The sequence below is a fragment of the Pagrus major genome, chromosome 21, assembly GCF_040436345.1.
Source record: "Pagrus major chromosome 21, Pma_NU_1.0".
In the NCBI taxonomy this organism is placed as follows: Eukaryota; Metazoa; Chordata; class Actinopteri; order Spariformes; family Sparidae; genus Pagrus; species Pagrus major.
The window spans coordinates 3,449,893-3,470,920 of record NC_133235.1 but is presented as its reverse complement, the minus strand read 5'-3'; the positions used below and the strand labels follow the sequence as shown (position 1 = coordinate 3,470,920).

At 39.8% G+C, this 21,028-nt stretch overlaps 1 protein-coding gene across 1 annotated transcript in view; it reads left to right on the top strand.

Annotated features, from left to right (window-relative positions):
- Positions 1–21,028, top strand: part of LOC141017307 (cadherin-6-like) — a 103,081-nt gene that overhangs the window by 68,502 nt on the left and 13,551 nt on the right. Inside the window, exons 8-9 of the mRNA XM_073491977.1 lie at positions 8,648–8,769; positions 13,328–13,445. Of these exons, the coding sequence (XP_073348078.1) occupies positions 8,648–8,769; positions 13,328–13,445 (240 nt within the window). The remainder of the gene's footprint in view (positions 1–8,647; positions 8,770–13,327; positions 13,446–21,028) is intronic.

The window sequence follows — 21,028 nt, the reverse complement described above, 5'->3', positions numbered from 1 at the left end:
GGTTGGGTGATTGTGGAGGCCAAGTCATCTGACGCAGCACTCCATCACTCTCCTTCTTGGTCAGATAGCCATTACAAAGCCTGGAGGTGTGTTTGGGGTCATTGTCCATGATGAAAAATAAATGATGGTCCCACTAAGCGCAAACCAGATGGAATGGAATGTGGCTGCAGAAGGCTGTGGTAACCATGCTGGTTAAGTGTGCCTTGAATTTTAAATAAATCACCAGTGTCACCATCAAAGCACCCCCACACCATCACACCTCCTCCTCTGTGCTTCACGGTGGAAACCACGCATGTAGAAACCATCCGCTCACCTTTTCTGCGCCTCACAAAGACATGGTGGGTGGAAACAAAAATCCCCAAATTTAGTGAGATTAGTACAGATTTCCACTGGTCTAATGTCCATTCCTTGTGTTTCTTGGCCCAAGCACTTCTCTTCTTCTTGTTCTTCCTCAGTAGTGGCTTCTTTGCAGCAATTCAACCATGAAGGCCTGATTCACGCAGTCTCCCCTGAACAGTTGATGTTGGGATGTGTCTGCTACTTGAACTCTGTGAAGCATTTATGTGGGCGCTAATCTAAGGTGCTGTTAATTTGTGGTTTCTGAGTCTGGTAACTCTAATGAACCATCTGAAGAAAAATCACTGAATGAGAAGGTGTGTCCAAACTTTTGACTGGTAGTGTATTTTGTTTATCTTCCATCAAACAACTGCATTGTTTAAAGTGTGTGTTTATGAACACAAACCATAAAATTACATGCTGCATGTTGCAGCGGGTGCTAGAATGCTGGTGGTCCTAGCATTCAGGAAATGTAGGTTAAGTCTGGTAATTAATGAATCAATGGACAACACTGTATACAACTTTGTGCTAACTTATTGACAGTTTTCCATGCTCTGACTCAGGCTCTTTTTTAAAGATAAATGTGCACAGTCATGCATGAAGTATAATTAATTTGCACTTGTTCATGTTGTATAGTGGAAAATGCCAATTTAGGGGGTATTTCCTAATTTCATTGTCCTACTTGTGCAAATTCAATTGTATTTAGACGTGAGCTCGTTCTTCAATAGCTGATGTTGTCTAAACGCTGTTAACGCTTTGCATTTGTCATTGTCGCATTAAACAAAGGCGTACAATGTGATTCAGTGAACCAGGCTGTTAACTTATCCTATCATTCGACTTGTAAAATGAAAAGTGAACACAAGAGGTTGAGGGCTGCAAACAGAGAGAGCTCGCCTTCAAAATAAAAGTTTCGCGTTTTTGAAGAGTGCTGGCTGCAGTGGTCAATCTAAACTAAATAAATTAACAAATCAGCAAATTTTCTTTTATTCATCATTCATTTATTTAGCCTGATTAAGATAGAGAATAAATAAACTTTTTCACATCGGATAGCTCAGTGGCGTAATTATCTAATGAAGGAAATATCAGTGTTTAACGGGTATGAACTACACACATTGTTTTGGCTATTAATTTTTTTGTTTAGATTAACCACTTTTACTTTAAAGTCGACCTGTCTCCGTTTGCGGCTCTTGACTTCGTGTGTTACATTTTTATTGTACAAGACGGATAATGGGACAAGTTGGACATTCTGGTCCATTGAAACAAATTGTGTTTAATTGTTTAATGCAACGATGACATATGTAAAGTGTTAAATGCGTTTCGACAACATTGGCTATTGAAGAACAAGCAAACAACAACAATTGCAAATTAAATATTCTACCGTACCACGCACGGACCATACAGCCTACTGTATGCGATGAATGTGTTGTTTTTGCAAAAAAAAACAAAAAAACACAGAGATGTTTTTATTTTATACCAGATGAAACGAGAAAAATATTAAATGGGAACATGCTGTAGCAATGGCATTTAGAGTTCAGTTTTAAATAAACATGGGTATCACATGCAATTGTGTACACGAGAGATACATTTACATGAAAGATTATCACTCTGTCTCAGACGTTTGTATATGCATGAATGTGTTGTGCAAGGACTGGGGCTTGGTGTGTCACAACAAACTGGGACAGATCCAGGGGAAAGTTGGAGCTACTGGGAAACCTGAAGGAGTTTCTCGTCAACACCTATTTAGCATTACAGTGGACCTTTCTGTTCACTTAATGGGCCATCGTCCAACAGGTCTTCCAGCCCCCACAAGGTGCATTGTCACACTGAGAGAAAGAGCCTTTGTAACACTACAAATGCACACTGCACAACTGTGTCAGCTGCTCAGGAAGAAGGAAAAATTTATATTGATGGATAACATGAATATTGATGTCCTTAAAAGCCTGATTCTGCACTCTACAGTATTCACATTCCATCAGCCCATGTTACATGATGTTTACCGTTGCTATGGCAACAAATGGCAACTGCTGTTAGCAGATATTAGCAACAACAATAATGTGTTGTCACGGGTTAGATTATCAGAATTAGAAAAATAACAGCTTAAATCCCTGAGGAGCTACATTAGCATTAGTGACGGTTGCATCCACAAGTATGCAGGTACCTATAGTTCCATCAAACAATGTAACGAAGATGCGCATCAGAGGGGATTTAGAAGTGGGTATACACAGTGCCGGCTGAAAAAAATTTAGTTATATGCCGTATACCTGCACCACAGAATAAAGTTATATCACAGGTTAATCTGGGGGTACCGCACTCTGCCACAGCTAATTAACAGTGTCTCGAGCTGGGCGTAAACATATACCTCAGACTGTATGTTTTAATTATAGGCTTATGCAAGTATCAGAATCAGAATCAGAAATACTTTATTATCCCCGAGGGGAAATTGTTCATGTTACAGCTGCTCCTATTTAAAGTTCAGAATATGCAGAAATAATAATAATAATAATAATAATAATAATAATAATAATAATAATAATAATAATAATATATAAACAAGAACAACAAAAACAAAACAAAAATACAAGAAATGTACACTCCACTGGAATAAATATACATATATACAGAGCAATAATGCCAAAGTTGAAAACTTTGTGTCTGACACAAGCGAGGAATTGAACAGTTTGATAGCCACAGGCAGGAATGATTTCCTGTGGCGCTCTGTGGTGCATCTTGGTGGGATTAGTCTAGTGTCGAATGTACTCCTGTGGCTGACCACCACGTCATGGAGTGGATGGGAGCCATTGTCCAAGATGACATGTAACTTGGACAGCATACTCCTCTCTGACACCACCGTCAGAGAGTCCAGCTCCACTCCCACAACGTCATTGGCCACTGGCGGATCAGTCTGTTCAGTCTTTTTGCGTCCGCTACCCTAAGCCTGCTGCCCCAGCACACAACAGCATAGAGTATAGCACTGGCCACTACACTCATAAAACATCCTGAGCATTGTCCAGCAGATTTTGAATGACCTCAGTCGTCTCAGAAAATAGAGACGACTCTGTCCCTTCCTGTAGAGGGCGTTAGTGTTCCACAACCAGTTCCTTGGTTTTTGTCACATTGAGCTGTAGATGGTTCCGTTCACACCATGTGACAAAGTTGTCCACAACAGTCCTGTACTCATCCTCAGCACCTTCACTGATACATCCAACTATTGCTGAGTGGGGATGACAGGTCTCTGTGCAGTAGTTGAAGTCCATGGTGTAGAGGGTGAAGAGGAAGGGAGAGAGGACAGTCCCCTGTGGGGCCCCGGTGTTGCTGACCACTCTATCTGATACACAGTCTTGTAAGCGCACATACTGTGGTCTGCCGGTCAAATAGTCAATAATCCAGGTCACAAGGGGGGAATCCTCCTGCATCGCTGTCAGTTTCTCACCCAGTAGAGCTGGACGGATGGTGTTGAATGCACTGGAGAAGTCAAAAAACACAGTGCCCGCTGGTTTGTCCAGGTGGGCGTAGACACAGTTGAGCAGGTATATGATGGCATCCTCAACTTCAAGTTTGGGCTGATAGGCGAAATGTAGGGAGTCCAAGAGTGGTTTGACCAAGGGCCGGAGAGAGACGAGTCTCTCCAGGGTCAGTGCCACAGGTCTGTAGTCTTTGAAGCCACAGGGAATCGTCGTCTTCAGCACAGGGACAAGGCAGGACATCTTCCACATCACAGGGACCCTCTGTAGACTCAGGCTCATGCTGAAGACATGGTGAAGTACTCCACATAGCTGGGGGGCACAGGCTTTGAGCACCTTGGGGCTGACACCATGAGGACTCACCAGCTGTCTCCTAACATGGTCAGCAGTAGTAGTGAGTTTGGAGACTAGGGGAGGAGGAGTGGGGAGGGATCTCACAGGAGGATGAAAGGCTGTAAGGAGGAGGGGGGGTGGAGAAGGTGGTAGTTGGTAGACAGCAGCGGGATTAATGGTGGTGTTATCAGGGGGTGTAGGGGCCTCAGTATCAAATCTGCTAAAAAACAGATTGAGTTTGTTGGCCCGGACCACACTGCTGTCAACTCCTCTATTGCCAGCTGACCTGAATCCAGTGATGGTCCTCATTACTCTCCAGACCTCTCTCGTGTTGTTCTGCTGAAGTTTCCACTCCAGCTTCCTCCTGTAGTTTTCTTTACCCTCCCTGATCTTCACCTTTAGGTGTCCCTGTATTGTTCTTACCTCCTCCTTGTTGCCAGCTCTGAAAGCCCTCTTCTTTTCATTGAGGATTTCTTTGATGTCCTTTGTTACCCACGGCTTGTTTGGGTGCCAATGCACGGTCTCAGCTGGAACACTGGAGTCTACACAAAAGCTGATATAGTCTGCGATACACTCTGTGAGCCCATCAATGTCCTCTCCATGTGGCTCACAAAGTGACTGCCAGTCCGTGATCTCAAAACATCCCTGAAATGTCTTATAAGCTTCCTCCGACCATCTTCTCACTGTCCTTGTGGTCGCAGGGTGGCTCTTCACAAGAGGCACATAACAGGGGTTGAGGTGCACCAGGTTGTGGTCTGATCTACCCAGTGGGGGGAGGGGAGAGGAGTTGTATGCATCCTTCACATTAGCATACAGCAAGTCCAGGATCCTCTCCTCTCTTGTAGGACAGTTCACATACTGTGTGAAGTTGGGCAGCGCTGTAGCCATGGTGACGTGGTTGAAGTCGCCCGAGATAGCAATGAATGCACTCGGGTGTTGAGTCTGTAACCGGGCTATGGCGGAGTGGATGATGTCACACGCCGACGTCAGGTTGGCAGAGGGAGGAATGTAAACAGTCACCATAACAACATGTGAAAACTCTCGAGGCAGATAATATGGTCGGAGTCCAACGGCAAACAGTTCAATGTCCGGGCAACAGATTCGCTCTTTGACGGTAATATGAGCAGGACTGCACCACCTGATGTTAACTAGAACGGCAAGCCCCCCTCCTTTGCGCTTACCGCTCCTGGTGCAGTCCCTGTCGGCCCTAACAGTCTCATAGCCCTCAATGGAAACGTTGTCAGGAATGTCCTGGTGCAGCCATGTCACCGTAAAGCACATTAAACTACACTCCCGGTACTCCCTCTGACTTTTGGCTAGCGCCGTTAGCTCCTCCATTTTCATAGCTAGTGATCTCACGTTACCCACATTCAATTCAATTCAAAAAACTTTATTCGTGCCCGGGTGGCAATTCAAGGCAAGGCACATGGAGCACATATACACAACACAACACAACACAACACTTAACAGATATACAACAGAACACAAAACATGCAGCTAGCTGAAATAAAAAATAAAAAATAAAATTAAAAAAATAAGATTAAAATAGAGAAATATAAAGGTATAAATAGAATAAAAAGAGATATAGGCATAGGCAATAGAATAAATAGATAAAGTGGGGATGTGCTGTCAAGAGTGTGGAGAAAGCAGCATTGTAAGTCCGACAACAGGTAGATTATTGTCTGTATTATGTTACAGTCTGTTAGCAGGATGAAAAGGGGGGGTCCAGGGTCCAGAGCAGGGAGGCAGCGGGGCAGGGATGGTTGGTAGTTGAGGAGTTGAACAGCTCTGGGAACAAAGGTTGTTCTCCTCCTCTGTGTCCTGCAGCCCAGGCAGCGGAGCCAGCGTCCTGAGGGAAAACGAAATAGTGCAAGACAACCGCTCCACGAGCTAACCGGTCGACCGCACGAGCAGCAACCCGGAAGTCGTCTCACCCTAACCCTAACCCATGATGAGAGAGGGGACACTCGGCTTAAATCTTCTCTTCTCCGTAAGCCTCCATTGTCTCGACCTTGCTCTTGGATTCCGCTGCTTTATTTCCTCCCCTGCAGCCTCTGTGTGTCCTTCTCCATATCTCTTCGGGGATGTCTGTTGATCTGGACACCATGCCGGCCGGCTTCATAGTAAACAGCTGATCCCTCATATAACCGTGTATTTGCTGTGCAACAATGGCTCGGCTGAGTGAAAGAAGTACTTTCACAGCAAAAAGAAAGGCCAAAACTCTCTCCACCAGCATGTTTGGAGAGGGCACAGCTTAAGTAAGAGCTAATAAAAAAAATAAAACAATATATTAAATAAGAAGCTAAAAAAGTAGTAAATTATGAAAACAAACAGGAGCGACCGCAACAGGCTACATGCACGGTGGCGCATGCACACTACTACAACATATAAACTATATATATACTATATATAAAGTATAAACAGTAACTTAATGTTACATGTATTAACATAGCATAAGACTACATATATCTGCTTCCTTTGGAGGGAACCAGCCGAAATACAGACAGTGCCACTCTGCCATTGCTGAGCACATTGTGGTCAAACGGGGTATAAAGTTTAAATCCTGTCATCATATCAGTGCAGCGAAGGCTCGCCATTTCTCCCCCTTTGTTTGTTCACACTGAACCAAGCAGCGCTGGCGTAAAGCTGCACCAGTGTGTCAATTCATACAGCACGCTGCCCTGCGGAACCAAGAGTACCCATCATGAGGTTGACATCCGTGTGTTTTTTTCAGCGTGTTTCCCCTGGTGTCGAGGAAAGAGTCTAAGTTTCGCTTTTCACTCTAAATTACATAATTACATAATCGCCATCAGTAAACCACAGACCCTGTCTGGATCTCTCACTCATGGCAAGGGATGCTGTTTTTCGGGGGAAAGTTCACTGATGTCTTGGTTAGGAGGGCTGACCGTGAAGTTTCCAGAGAGAGCAACTACAACAACACAATAGTGGACACTTTTCCACGTATGGACGTTGTGTTTTTTTCCTCATATAAGTTGCCGAAGACACTACCAGTTATCACATTACTGTTTTTTGGTCCTGTAACATTGCTTTGTGTGTTGAAATGTGGGACATTTCCCTTTTATTTGATGAGTGAAGGATCTGTTTAGCTGTCAGACTGTGAACACGATCAGACACCCCTGATCCGCGCCTCCAGCTTTTCCATCACACAGACGCCAGCTTGCCTCTGCTGCGGCTCTAATACTATCTCTGGAGCGCATCAGAGCCGCAGCGAAACTGTCCCCCCTCTCCACATCTGAAACGGAGGGCAAGAAGAATCAGCGCATGATTCCTGCACTGAAGGGGCAGTGTGAATGGGTCTACTGATTCTCACTGCATGTGAGTGGCCGATGCAATGTGACTTCAAACACTTATTTACAACACTGAATCTTTTAAATATACATTCTGTTAAAGCTGCTGTGAGCATTGTTGTTGTTTTAGCTAACTTCCTGTCTGTTTTGCAGTTAGCAATCCTCTCCCTCCTCTCTATGTCAGCACATGACTGGGGAGTGGTAATTGCCAGACATAGCAGCAAACAGGAGGATCCTTCTCTTTGCAAGTTTACGAGCAGACAGGACCGCCTCTTTATGGAATTATCTGTCCTGATTGGATAAAGCAGGGATACCAGAAAAAAGCCTCTTTTCAAATGTTTGAACTTTGAACAGAAAACGCATGTTTTATATTGTGATATTTAGATGTTTCTCTACTCTTCACTGCAGCTCTCTGATTAAAAAGAGAAGAGGAAGAAATCAAGCCAGAGATACCTCTGAGACACTTTGATTTCATATGGAATCATTCTGCTCATTATGCAGCTTCTGTCCATCCTGATAAGAGACTGAATGTACAGAGTTAATTTCAGGTTCTTGCTCATCATTTTCTCTCTCCAGTCATGTAAAGAAAAAAGAAACAGAAATATGTCAAAGTAAAACTGTTTGTGGCTATGAACATGAAACAGAGTGGCCCATCAGCACCATTTTATATCTATGGATCTGTTGAGACAGAAGAAGCTGGGTAGTGTTTAGTCATGATGTGAGTCTGATGATTTTCATGTAATCACTCAGAAAACACTGAAGCCTGAAAACAAAATCTATTGAGTTTCAGGTTTCTTTAATATGAGATAACCTCAGCTTCTCATAAACAAACTGACAACATCACAAGTGTGAAATGGGAGTCTGACTGGTTGCCTGGCTTGAATTGAGAATTGCCAGGCCTCCACTCAAAATACAATATATCACATTTTTTATTATTTCATCTTGAACTTAGTGTTTTTCTTTAATAGCGTTATATTTCCTCTTTTGTGTGTTTGTGTGAGCTCAGAGGTTAAAGACACAGCTCATTCAGGAAAGTGGATGTCTAACACTCATACTTTCTGCCTCATCAGATACTTACAAGGTGCCCTTAAGCAAGGCATTGGAATCAGTATAATGGTTTAGGCTATACCAGATAGCTCACAGTATGAATATGTGGAAGAGTGTACAAGTGGAGCAGGGTGTTCAGTCTTTTGTGTGTTTGCCTTTTAGATAATCCCCGTCAGAGCAGCCATGTTCCAGTCTACATCCGCCTGCTGGACATCAATGACAACGCTCCCACCTTCGCGACCATATATGAAACCTTCGTCTGTGAGAGGACCAAGGCTGGTCAGGTACTACAGCTTAATCACTTCATGCTGTTCAGTAGTAGAAATATTGTACTGTCTGGCTTAGATAGAGAGGCAGGAGGAGTGACGAAGTCACCATGTGCAGGAAGAGGTTCAATTTGTCCTTTCGACAGTTAAGCAACCAAACTTAATCAGGATTGAGCAGCATCAGGATTGACTGTGCACCGAATCAGAGCCCCAGGTTGGTGTCCAATAGGATTTATCTGCTGAATCTAGTATGAAATACACCTATTTATTCCATGTTTTATGTCACTGGTAAAATGCATTTAAGATAATCATTTAATCTATATAGAACCTATAAAGTATTGATTGGTTATGATCTGACACATTGAAATAACAGCTGGAGCTTCCTCACTTTAGTACATTTTATTCTACATGAGGCACTTTCTCCAAACACTGGCGGCCCTGATTCAAAACTATTAAGCTGAGAAACTTTTATAATATGACATTCATGAAGGTTTAACGGGAGAATTATAACTCATGGGGATGGTGTGAAGCAATCACCACTTTGTTGGCTTTTGCTGAACTGCAAAAAGAATGTATTAACATCTGCCAGTTTGTACACAAGCCTGCTAGACAGCATGATACAGAAGCTTAAAGAAAGTGTCCCTCAGAAGACAATAACATTCATTTTTTACAGTAGTTTTAGGACAAAGAACCAGTCCCCAGCTATTTCAGTTGTTAAGGAACATGCTGCAACGCTGTTTTGCTGTGAAGCTCCAGAAATGTTTTGAGGACTACAAAACTTTATCCGACTTTAAATCAGCATGGGGGTGAGGAGATTATGACTGACGTTTTTATGGGGAAATAGTCATTTGAGGAGTAAAGCAGCACTTCACACATCCACCACCACCTTTTGAAAATTAAGACTCTGGACCGAAAAGAAAGCCTCTAATTTTAATAATTATTTAAGTGTGTCACATTCTATTTATTCAGTTAATTGTTCATTTCTACTTGTAATTTGTGTTCGGAGCAGGTGGTGTAGTAGTTATTGTGCAGTGTTGTGCTTGATGAATCACTTATGGGACATGCCATGTGGGAGAGGCTAAAGTGAGCGACTAATCCCTTCTTATGAATAGAAATACAACATTTGCATGGAATCAGCCATTACTACTACATTGACCCTTGTACTGAGCTGGAAGAATATAGGCCAACATGTCTCCTGTTGGAGACATGTTGGCCTATATTCTTCCAGAGATATTCCTGTTTTTAAATGGGGAACTGTCTTTTCATGCCTGCCTATGTATATGAGCCAATGAAAATATTGAGAAAGATCATTTTAAAATAATAGTAATAATGAATATTTTAGCAGTCAAAACTCTGAATTTGAATGCAGTACCTAGTGTAATTGTACTGTGTTGTAATACCACTTAATATCACATTCTGTATGGGATGCGACTAATGTGATTCAAGCACGTAAGCTTAAACATGCACACATACACACACAAACACTCTTGCAGCTGTGAATCTGATAACTGTGCTCCTGGAGACCACTCGTTTTCTTTTTTTGTGGTGGCTGACAAGCTAATCTGTCATGGTCGCTTACAGGAGCTTTCACACATGGAGTATTGTAAATCTGGTTTTACACACACACAAACATACAGTATACACACACACACACATATAATGCATCACACACACACACGCAACCACCAGTTTAAATATAACACAAAAAAACACAAGTAGGTACAACAACACTATGCAGATGCCACACATGCAGACACACATCATCTTGACATTCTTCAGTATGGTGGCTTGCTGCCATTGGTCTCCTCATGTCCCTGTCATCCTTTCATCCTTTAATTCCTCTGCCTTTTCATCGGTCCATCAATGTTAATCATCAGTATTTGTTTGCTGGATATCCTCTGCTGCTTCCCACAGGCTCCGGATTTGTTTATTGTATGTGTGCGTGTGCAAAGATCTTTGTTAAAGCCTTTAATCTCTCAGCTAGTGTCTCCCATTCAAATAAATATGACTGTATTTATGAAGTATAAAAAGTACATATAGAGTCAGCAGCTGAGAAATTACAGTAATATACAGCACCCCAGGGTTCCACTACAGTCACCCTTAGCACCCTAGTGCATTCATATGTATCTATTTCTATATTCAACCTGTAATAATTGATTGTTTCTTTCTTGGTCAAACAGTACTATCACAATTCAAACACAGGCTTATTTACACGTTCAGCAGTCACAGAGATTATTCATTTGGAGTCCTTAATTTGTGCGTACTTGATGAAAGCAAGTCCATTATTCAGTCTCAATTTAGCTTTGTTTTGGTCTACACAACAAATATCTGCATTAAGCAGCTCTTGAATTGTTAAATATGTCACTATGTCAAGTCCTCCTCTAGTTCAACTTCCAAAGGACACAGGGACAACTCAAATTTCTGACTCAATCACTTTTATTTTCCTTTTGGCTTTGTCAGTTGATTGGTCTGTTCAGTAAATTAGGTTGTAAACCTTTAAAGACAGAGAAACAAAAGTTAACATTTTCATCAAACATTTTAATTAAACATTTTTAATGAATTTTAAATGAATTCAAACATTTAATTAAACATTTTAAATGAATTCAAACATTTAATTAAACATTTTGAAAAATTCAAACATTTAATTAAACATTTTGAATAATTAACCACTTAAGCCTTTTAAATGGAATAAAGAAAAATCTAAATTTCATGAATTTCCCAATTTAGTAAAGTTTTAACATTTAACAGAATTTTAACATTTTTAACTTTGTATTATCCTTTTGTATCTTATACTTTTAATTTTTCAAACTCAAAATGAAATATTATTTTAGCACAAACTCATTAAACACAAAATCAATGAAGTCACTGCTGCAATGTGTTCCTTAACCAATCTACACAGCAGTTAAACATAAACTTGAACATATTAAGCAGCATTTCAAACACCATGAAAGTAAATAAAACATTTCACCACCATTGGTGTCTTTGGACTGAACCTATGAGTGAACTTGGAGCTTCTTCTCTCTGAAGTTTGTTTGTCTGAATGACTGAGATCCTCCATGTCTTCACAGATGCTCCAAATCAGTGACAATGACTGATCAAGTAACCAGCATCCAGTTTGCTGCTGCTGGTGCACTCTGGGAAGTGTAGTTGAGACCCATTCTTGAGATTCAGCTCAACACACTATTTTCACTTGCTAGTCAACTAGGCTTTTGGCTGCAACACTGTGAGCAAAACTGGAAGCAAGACTGCATTTTCACATCACACGGTCATTTTATTAAATGCAAATACACAAATATTGATTAATTCAGCTCTAACAATTAATAGTAAAACTATTAGCCAGTCAGTAAGGTAGTTTGGACATTTAAAAATGCACAATTAATAATGGTATAGAGGTTATCTCTGGTTCAGATTTTGCGCTGTATCAATTTTGAAGAGAATTCCCATAATGGATCGCTTCATTGCAGAGAGAAGAAACTACAAGAAACAGTGAAAAGAAAAACTGAAAACTTTTTTCACTTTAGTTAACATCCCTTATTTAATATAGATGGATTGAGTAGGTTGGCAGACAAAAAGCACATTTAAATTACTTGCTACAGTAAGATATCAAAATATCACAACGGTACTAAAACTCAGTTGCATCAATATTGATTCCCTGTCCTAATGTTGCCTTTTTTAATCTCATGATTAAAGCCCATATTTAAAATACACTTGTGGTCTTTCAATTTGAATCCCACCAACACCCTGAAACCAACTGAAATCCCATCGCACATTCATTTTTTTTTATTTTTTTTTGATTAGAGTGATTCCCCACCCAAAATCTACTACTACTTACTGTGGGAGAAAAGTATCTAAACACCCAAAGAAACTTAAACCGCTGCTGTTGCATAATCCACTTCACTGTCAATCCATATGCTCAGTATGATCCAAACACTTGTTGTTATGCTTAAATAAAGCCAAATACACTGCTTTCATGTCCTGCTGCCACATTCCTCAAAGCTCCACGGTAGGCACAGTGTTTTGTCACATTAATAAAAAGAGAGAAAAACTGAAAGATAGTAAATAAATTAGAATGTAGGAAAGAGAATAGGTGGTTACATCAAGCTGATATTTGTGTAGAACAGTAGAATGTTATAGTATAATTACAGGGAAGACGAAGGTGTTAATTAACAGTGTTGAAAGTAGAAGTGGAAATAGCAGCACAGGGCATTTGATAAAGGAAAGAATTGACTGCATAATATGTATGTTTGAAACCTGACATATATATAGTCTATAATGAGTATCAAAAACTTTGTTTCACTGAATTTGTTATTGCTGCACATGACTGAGTAAACTCATTCCTTCAGTGTTTAGTGCTTACTGTCCTGTTTTATGAGTCATGCTCTTGACAGAGATATTGATGGCTTATTTAGCACAGACACCAGTGATCCTGATAATTTCCAAGCTGTTATATTGGCAACTTTACAGCGCACACAGTGAGTACAGCAGAGTGTACTGTCACTGTTTAGCAACCTCTAACCCTGCCAGTCTTTTTCCACTCATTGACTGCCATATTAATGGATGTTGGCGTCTCTCACAGAGGATCCAGACAGTGAGTGCCGTCGATGCAGATGAGCCGTCAGCAGGACACAAGTTTTTCTTTAGCCTGGCTCCTGAGGGCACCCACCGCAGCAACTTCACTGTCCGAGACAATGGAGGTAAGCAACAATTGACCAGGCACAGTGCCTTAAACTGAATTTTTAAATTATATGGAACTGGTTCCCCCTTCTTTGGATTGTCTAGAGCAGAGGTAGCTAACACGGTCCCCGCAGGCACCTGGTCGCCCAATATATCAGGTGTGATTTTGAATAAAATGCTACAAATGTGCTCATTCATACAAAACTGTCAAGAAAGATATTTACAAAAATATCAGAGATGTGATAACTCTGACTTTCAAATGTTGATACAGATTGAGATTAACAGAAATAAATAATGCTGCATGTTTAAATATATCTGTGTTTCCTACCATGGGAAAATAAACAATAATAATAATAATAATAATATTATCCTTAAAAAAACTGTGCAACTTTATGTTATTCAGGAAGTTTGTATCAGACAAGTAGCCCTTCGTATTACTCCTCACCCTTGAAGTAGCTCTCAGTTTCAAAAAGGTTGGTGACCCCTGGTCTAGAGGCACAAAACAGGGGGATCCACTTTCCCCTCTTCTGTTTATATTATTTCCCGAACCACTAGCAATAACTATAAGAAAGGAAGCAAGAATTAGGGAATACAGGCCAGTGGGAGATATGCAGATGATATTCTCTGCCTGGTTTCCGATCCTGCATCCTCTACCCAAGCTCTTCTTGATACAATTGAAACATTTTCTCAGATTTTAGGCTATAAAGTCAACTGGAAAAAATCACAGGTTATGCCAGTATCTAATGTATGCCATTCAGCTTCGGTTGGGGGTGGCCAATTTCAGTGGATTCAATTAAGTATTTAGGAGTCAAATTATGTGCAGATATGGCAGCTATAATAGATGTCAATATGGATCCCCTTCTTACGAAGATAAAGCACAATTTAGAGAAATGGAAGGCACTCAATCTAACCCTTTGAGGCAAGATCAACACCATTAAAATGCGTCACAATTTAACTACCTCTTAATGATGCTACCGATAATAGTACCCGAAGAAATGTTTAACAAATACAATTCAATTATAAAGAATTATTTATGGAATGGGAAGAGACCGAGGATTAATCTCCAGAAACTTTATACAACAAGAAAGTAAAGGTAGGCTTTCCCTGCCAAATGTGGAGTTGTACAGTATAATAATAATAATAATAATAATGCTTTATTTTTGGATAGGGACAGTGCACATTAATGAACATCGATATTAAACATCTCTGTAAACATGCCGGATTATAGCAAAGCTGCTAATTTGCATCCGTAGTCCCTAATAAAAAGGTATGGTCTTTGAAATGGCTAAACTGGCAAAACACTGGACCAATGACAGTAATAACCACCAAAAGACACTAACCCAATTTTACAGCATTCAAACAATGTCTGGACTAAACTTCACAAGTTATTAAAGATTTCACACTATAAGCAAGTTTACTCTTCACCTTGGAATAACCCTGCAGTTAAAGTTGGAAAAAAAATGCTTTTTGGGCATTCCTGGCTGGCAGATGGTATAAGAAATATATCCAACCTTATTAATGATAACGCATTCAAATCTTTTCAAGAACTCAGTCCACAGTTTACCCTTAAAGATTGATCAGATTTCTGGAGATATCTGCAAATATGAAGTAGTTTGGGGAGTTTAATTTAGCAGTTACCTGGGGATGATAATATGGTACAGTCCTACTTTAATTACCTAAAAATAAACAGTCAGCCTCCACATTTTATAAGATAATTGCAAATGCAATATATGGCAATTGTGAGATTGAATGTGAACATTGACAAGGACTCGTGGGCAAAGATAATTTCCAGTGCAGGCTGGTTCACAAGAGAAGCCAGAGGCAAATTTATACACTATAAGATACTTCATCGTTATTACCTGTTCAGCTTTATAAAATGGGTTTACTAGAAAATAATTTGTGCTGGAAATGTAAAGGGCAGGTGGGCACCTTTATCCATGTAATGTGGGCCTGCCGTCTGGTTCTGCCTTTCCGGAAGGATATAATTAAAGCAATACAGGAGTGGCCGGGCACACTTTGCCTCCTGGGGGACAGGTCCCATTTACCCACAATATCCAAGCCAGCATTTGCCCAAGCTCTAACAGGCTTTATTTCAGCTGCTAGGATTATCCTCCGCCATTGGAAAAGTCAAGTCAGACTGGAATAAAGAGAGTGGGTTAAGTTAATAACAGAGAACGCATCATTTGAGTTAATGTTAGCTAACCTACACAACCATAAAAAGTCATATCAGCTTGTCTGAAACAAGTTTTTGTCTTTTATTAAAGGAGACATGTCATAAGAGCCTGACATTATATTTTGGAAAAATGTATTTGCCTTCAGGTGTATGTTCAATTATTATGGCATAATGATGGGCTCTCTCTTTTATTTATATATTTGGACTTTTCTTTAGTTGGCAAATGGGATCCCTAGAGTGGGTCAATGGATGACTTTTTCAAAGACTGGTATTGTGCTGGTGGACTCTTAAATCATTAATACTAAGGGCAGTGTAAAGATGATGCTGTGCTTCTGTTTAGTTTGTGTGGTCTGTTTTTCTCTTTTGTTTTTTGTTGTTTTTAATTTCTCCATATTTGTATATTTGTGTTAATTTTAGAGTTAAATAACAATATATGTATTTGTGTATATACATATCTCTATATATATATATATATATCTCTCTCTCTATATATATATATATATATATAGATATATATATATATATATATATATATATATATATATATATATATATATACATATATATATATATATATATATATATATATATACATATATGTATATGTATATGGAACAGCCTGTTCCATGTTAATGGAACAGGCTTTGCACAGATAAGTTTACTTAATGTGAACTGTTTCAACAACAGTCAGAAACACAGGGTATTTTTTAGCATTTCCCATTTTAAAAAACTGTAATGCCAAGAATATATTAAAAATGTGGAATATTTTTGGGTTTGTTGAAAGGCAAATGCCAAACTGAATTGGTGGTGACATATTTGAAGTTACATCAGAAGGAGTATGAAGAGTCATAATAGTGAGGTAAGGGTGCTTGTTGGTGCGCGCTTACACGCTCGTGTGTGTCAAACTGCGCTCACTGGCAAATCTATCTCTGTCTCTGCCAGTTGTTGTCGGGTGCCATGATGATGTGACCTGCTGTTCACTCACAGGGTTCTTTAAATAGAGATTTTAGCTGAGGTTCACTTCACATTATCATGCTTCTCCCTGAAAGACAGTAACTGTTGAGAGCATAGTGAGCACATTGTGAAATTTTTGTGTGTTGTTTGTGTGTCAAAAATGTGGCTAGTGGAGTAGTTAAGAAAAGTGTGTTTGCATGCCTTCAGATATGTTTCCTCTCAGTTAGATTGGAGCCAATGTGTCAGTTGGCTGGCACTCCTGTCACCGCTAAGCCCATCAAGCCAAAAGTGTTATGTCCAATTGCTTCCATAGGCATATGTGTGACCATCACAAATGTTCCTACAAGCTGATGTTTAAATGATGTAGGTGAAGTGAACATTGTGGGAATGGGAGTGAGGTGAAGACAAGGTTTGTAGACTTTTTGGGGGCTCCTCTCCACTCTCTCAGTTGAGTCCTCCACTCTGGTTGTCAATATTCTGTCCCATAAACACCAATGTAAAATTCTGAAAATGGCTAAAATGTCTATGTGAATGTATGAAGGTCTAGGAAGAGTTTAAAAAGGAGTCTGTTTGAAGGAATTTCTAATTGACTTCAATTAAAACTAAGCTTCAAATAAATTTGAAAATTTTAAAATATTTGAAAGATAAATTATACCTTGAATGTAGACAAAATGTTTGTTTCTTTTCAAAGGTTGAATGGCATTACTGGCTGAAAGCTGGAATGAGCAATTAAGTTTTGGAAATGCTTGAAAATGAAGGATTTCTATCCATTTACTTGAATGGGGGAAAATGGCCAAAAAAACGTGGCATATTTCAGAAGGTATGAATTATATGAATGAGAAAAGTAATAGCACACCATTCCTAATTGAGCTATATTTTGCTGTTTGAATTGAGTTAATACGTTAAAAAATGTTAATGGACAAAAAAACAGGCCTGGAAAAATAACTACAAAAGGCATGGGCATCGGAAGGATACAAAATGTTGGTGGGAGATTTTTGTTGAAAGTTTTGGGGTTCTCCCCTAGAATTTGTGTGTATTTGTATAAAGTGTATTTGTCATATTAAGTATTCTGGTGCATTTTCACAGGTGGCTTGATGCTTTATCTGGCTGTAGTAGATATGGTTTCGGCCCACATTTTACAATTTCATCCAGAGGAAATGCCCCAGACTACATATTTTAAAATATTGAAAAGCTCAATGTATTTAAATTTAACACACCAATGACTGACTTGTAGTAACTTAAATAGCTTCTCAAATAAAAATTATGGTGAATTTAACTGCAAGGCACTAGAAAAAATGCTCTCCCCAGTTGAAATGAAGAATGAATGAAGTTGTGATTGTAATATGTCTTAAATGCAATGATACTTTATTTTAAGACTAAAAACATTTAATTAATAAAATGAGTAACAGTCTTCTATTAAAAGTTACATTGTATTGCATTTCCAACCTTGATTAAAACTGTGAAATTAAATAATGCATCTGTCCGGGTGGACAGATGCATTTTCAACATAGGAAAAGTGGGGGGGGTGGGGACTTGGATAGGACTTGTTCCACCAAGGTATAATAAAAGGACAAGGTGTAATAGCAGCAGAAATATCACAAAGGAGTTAGCCTTTTTGACATTTGAAGGGAGAGGAAGGACCCTTGTCAAAAGGCAGAGTATGAGGAAGACAAAGAGAAGGGAGAGAAGGATAGAAGATGAGGAAGAGTATGAGGAAGACAGGGGAGCAGGAGGAAGAAGACAAAAGAGGAGGAGGTGCAGGGAAGAGTAGGAAAAGGAGGCAAGTGAGGAAGAAGGGCTCTCTTTGCCTAAAGACCAAAAAATTAAAAATTGTAAGTCCTATGCTGAAGTAGCAGTAGTAATAGTCGCAGTAGTAGTAGAAGAAGTAGTAGTAATGGTGTCAGTAGAAGTAGTAGTAATAGTAGTATTGGTAGTAGCAGCAATAAATAATAGCGCTCTGTTTATAGGACAAACATTGCTAGAAAAGGTAGGTAACTGTAATACTTTCAAAGCTGGAAATTCAAAGGAGGTATCTGAAAAGGCTCTGAAGAGTATGAAGAGACATAATAGTGGGGTGAGAATGGAAGTCAAAATATACTTTATGCTGTGTGCAGAACTGCAATGCACACACTGTGTGTGTGTTTGTGTGTGTGTGTTTGTGGTTATTTACTGTGGGCATTTCACAATGTTGGTAGGTGTGTGTGAGAGTGTGTGTTTTAAACTGCTAGTGGAACAGTTCAGAAAAGTGGATGTGGACTGGGGACTGGGAAGGACTTGGAAGAGTTTGAAAATGATTGGGTTTGAAGGGATTTATAATTGACTGAAAACTAACTTTAAACTAAGCTTCAAAGAAAATTTAGTATTTTTGAAAGATTTAATGCACTAGAAATATTCCACAATTTGTCTACATTCAAGGTATTATTCATCTTTCAAAGTTTTAATGGAGTTTCTTGCTGAAAGTGTGAATGAGTAGTTAAGTTTTGAAAATGCTTGAAAAAGGATTTTTGAACATTACGCCATTCATTTTAAATGGGCCAAAAATCGCAGTTACCGCTGAATACTTCTAAAAGTATGAAAGATATCAGTGAGAAAAATAATCACCAGCATGTCCTAATTGAGCTGATTATTTTGATGTTTGATTGGAGTAAATATATTGGAAAATATGGAAGGAGAAGCTGAATATTTTGAAAAAAATCATGGGATTTGAAAGATGAATAATATCTTGAATGTAGAAGAAATTTTGAATATTTCAACGTGTGAATGGTGGTTTCTAGCTAAATGTATGAATGAGAGGTTAAGAGTTGAAAATACTTGAAAAACTGAAGAAAAAAAAAGATCTTATTTACATTCCGCCATTCATTTCACGCGAGAGTAATAAAAACTAGATAAATTGTATTTCCTGCGAAAATACAGTGTGAATACTTACAGCTGAAGTGATTTTGATAAAACTGCTAAATATGCTGGAAAATAATTGCCCGAAATGCATAAAACTATAATGCATTGCACTACGCTGCTGAGAAACCCTCATGTATTAGTAGTAGAAGTAGAAGTAGTATATAGCTGAACGGGGGAATGGGGGAGAATGAAGGAATAGAACCAAATTGACGAGGGGAGGAGAAGGAGGAAGAGAGAGACAAGATGAAGCTGATTGAAGGCAAAGTGTGTGTGTATATGTAATAAAAATAATAATAATAATGCATTTTATTTAAAGGCGCCTTTCAAAGCACTCAAGGACACCTTACAAGACACACATAACACAATAGTACATCAAACAATATAAATCAAGTAACATTGATGTTGAAGTTAGTACAATTTTGCAAAGATAAATAAATAAATATGAATGTGACTACATAGTGCAATAGTAAGGGTTAGTAAATAGACAAGAATGTGATTACATAGTTAGTGTGAGACAGAGTCAAAAGCTGTGTCTCAATTCAGGGGCTGCATCCTTCGAAGGACGCGTCCTTTGCAGCCTCCGAAGGTGAGTCGTCGGCAGGTCAAGTCTTGGGCTGCTTGCTGTCACTGTGCTTGGTGTAATAGCAGCGTATGGTTGGTTTAGCACCGGTGAGGTGTGGACAGGTGGCTGGGTGGCGGGGTGAGCTATCTGGTCAGCCCGTGGAAGAGAGGCTCTCAGGCCTCGGAGCTCTGCCAACAGGCCCTCCTCTCTCCTATTTTGTGCTGCTAGAAAGTCTCTCATCATAGTCAACAGTTCTCCCCCCTGGCTTCCTGTTGATGCTGGGGTTGCAGACGCTATGGGTCCTGCTCCATACCTGCTCTCCACCTCATCCTCCTCTGATGATGATGATGCAGGAACCGTCTCCCAAGCCAGGTCTCCGTAGGGTGCTGCATCCTCCTCAATCGCCGTTGTGAACGCATCCTCCTCAATCGCCACTTTCTCCATGTCCATGGAGAAAGTGGCGATTTTTCTCTATGTCCATGGAGAAAGTGGCGATTGAGGAGGATGGGTGGCGGGGCGAGCTATCTGGTCAGCCCGTGGAAGAGAGGCTCTCAGGCCTCGGAGCTCTGCCAGCAGGCAGAGCTCCGTGTCTTAAACAGCACTCACTGGCAAATCTGTCTCAGCTCCCCATCAGAGGTTACGATGGTGATGATAGCTAAGTTGGTAGTGGTAACTGACTGAGAGAGTTGCTATAATTGGGATTTTAGTTGATGCTCACCTCACATTATCATGCTTCTTCCTCAATAACAGTAACTGCTATCACTTAAATGACGATATGGTAGAAACTATGAGAGTCTACTGAGCACACTGTGTTTGTATGTGTTTATCATCAAAAATGTGGCTAGTGGAGCAGTTAAAAGAAGTGGATGCCTGCCTCCAGATATTTTTCTTCTCAGTTTAATGGGGCTTAATGCAGCAGTTGGTCAGCGCTCCTGTCATTTAAAAGCCCACTGAGCCAAAAGATGAATTTTTGAACTGTGACTGTGAAAAAAGTATGAATGATATCAAAAGCTGAATTG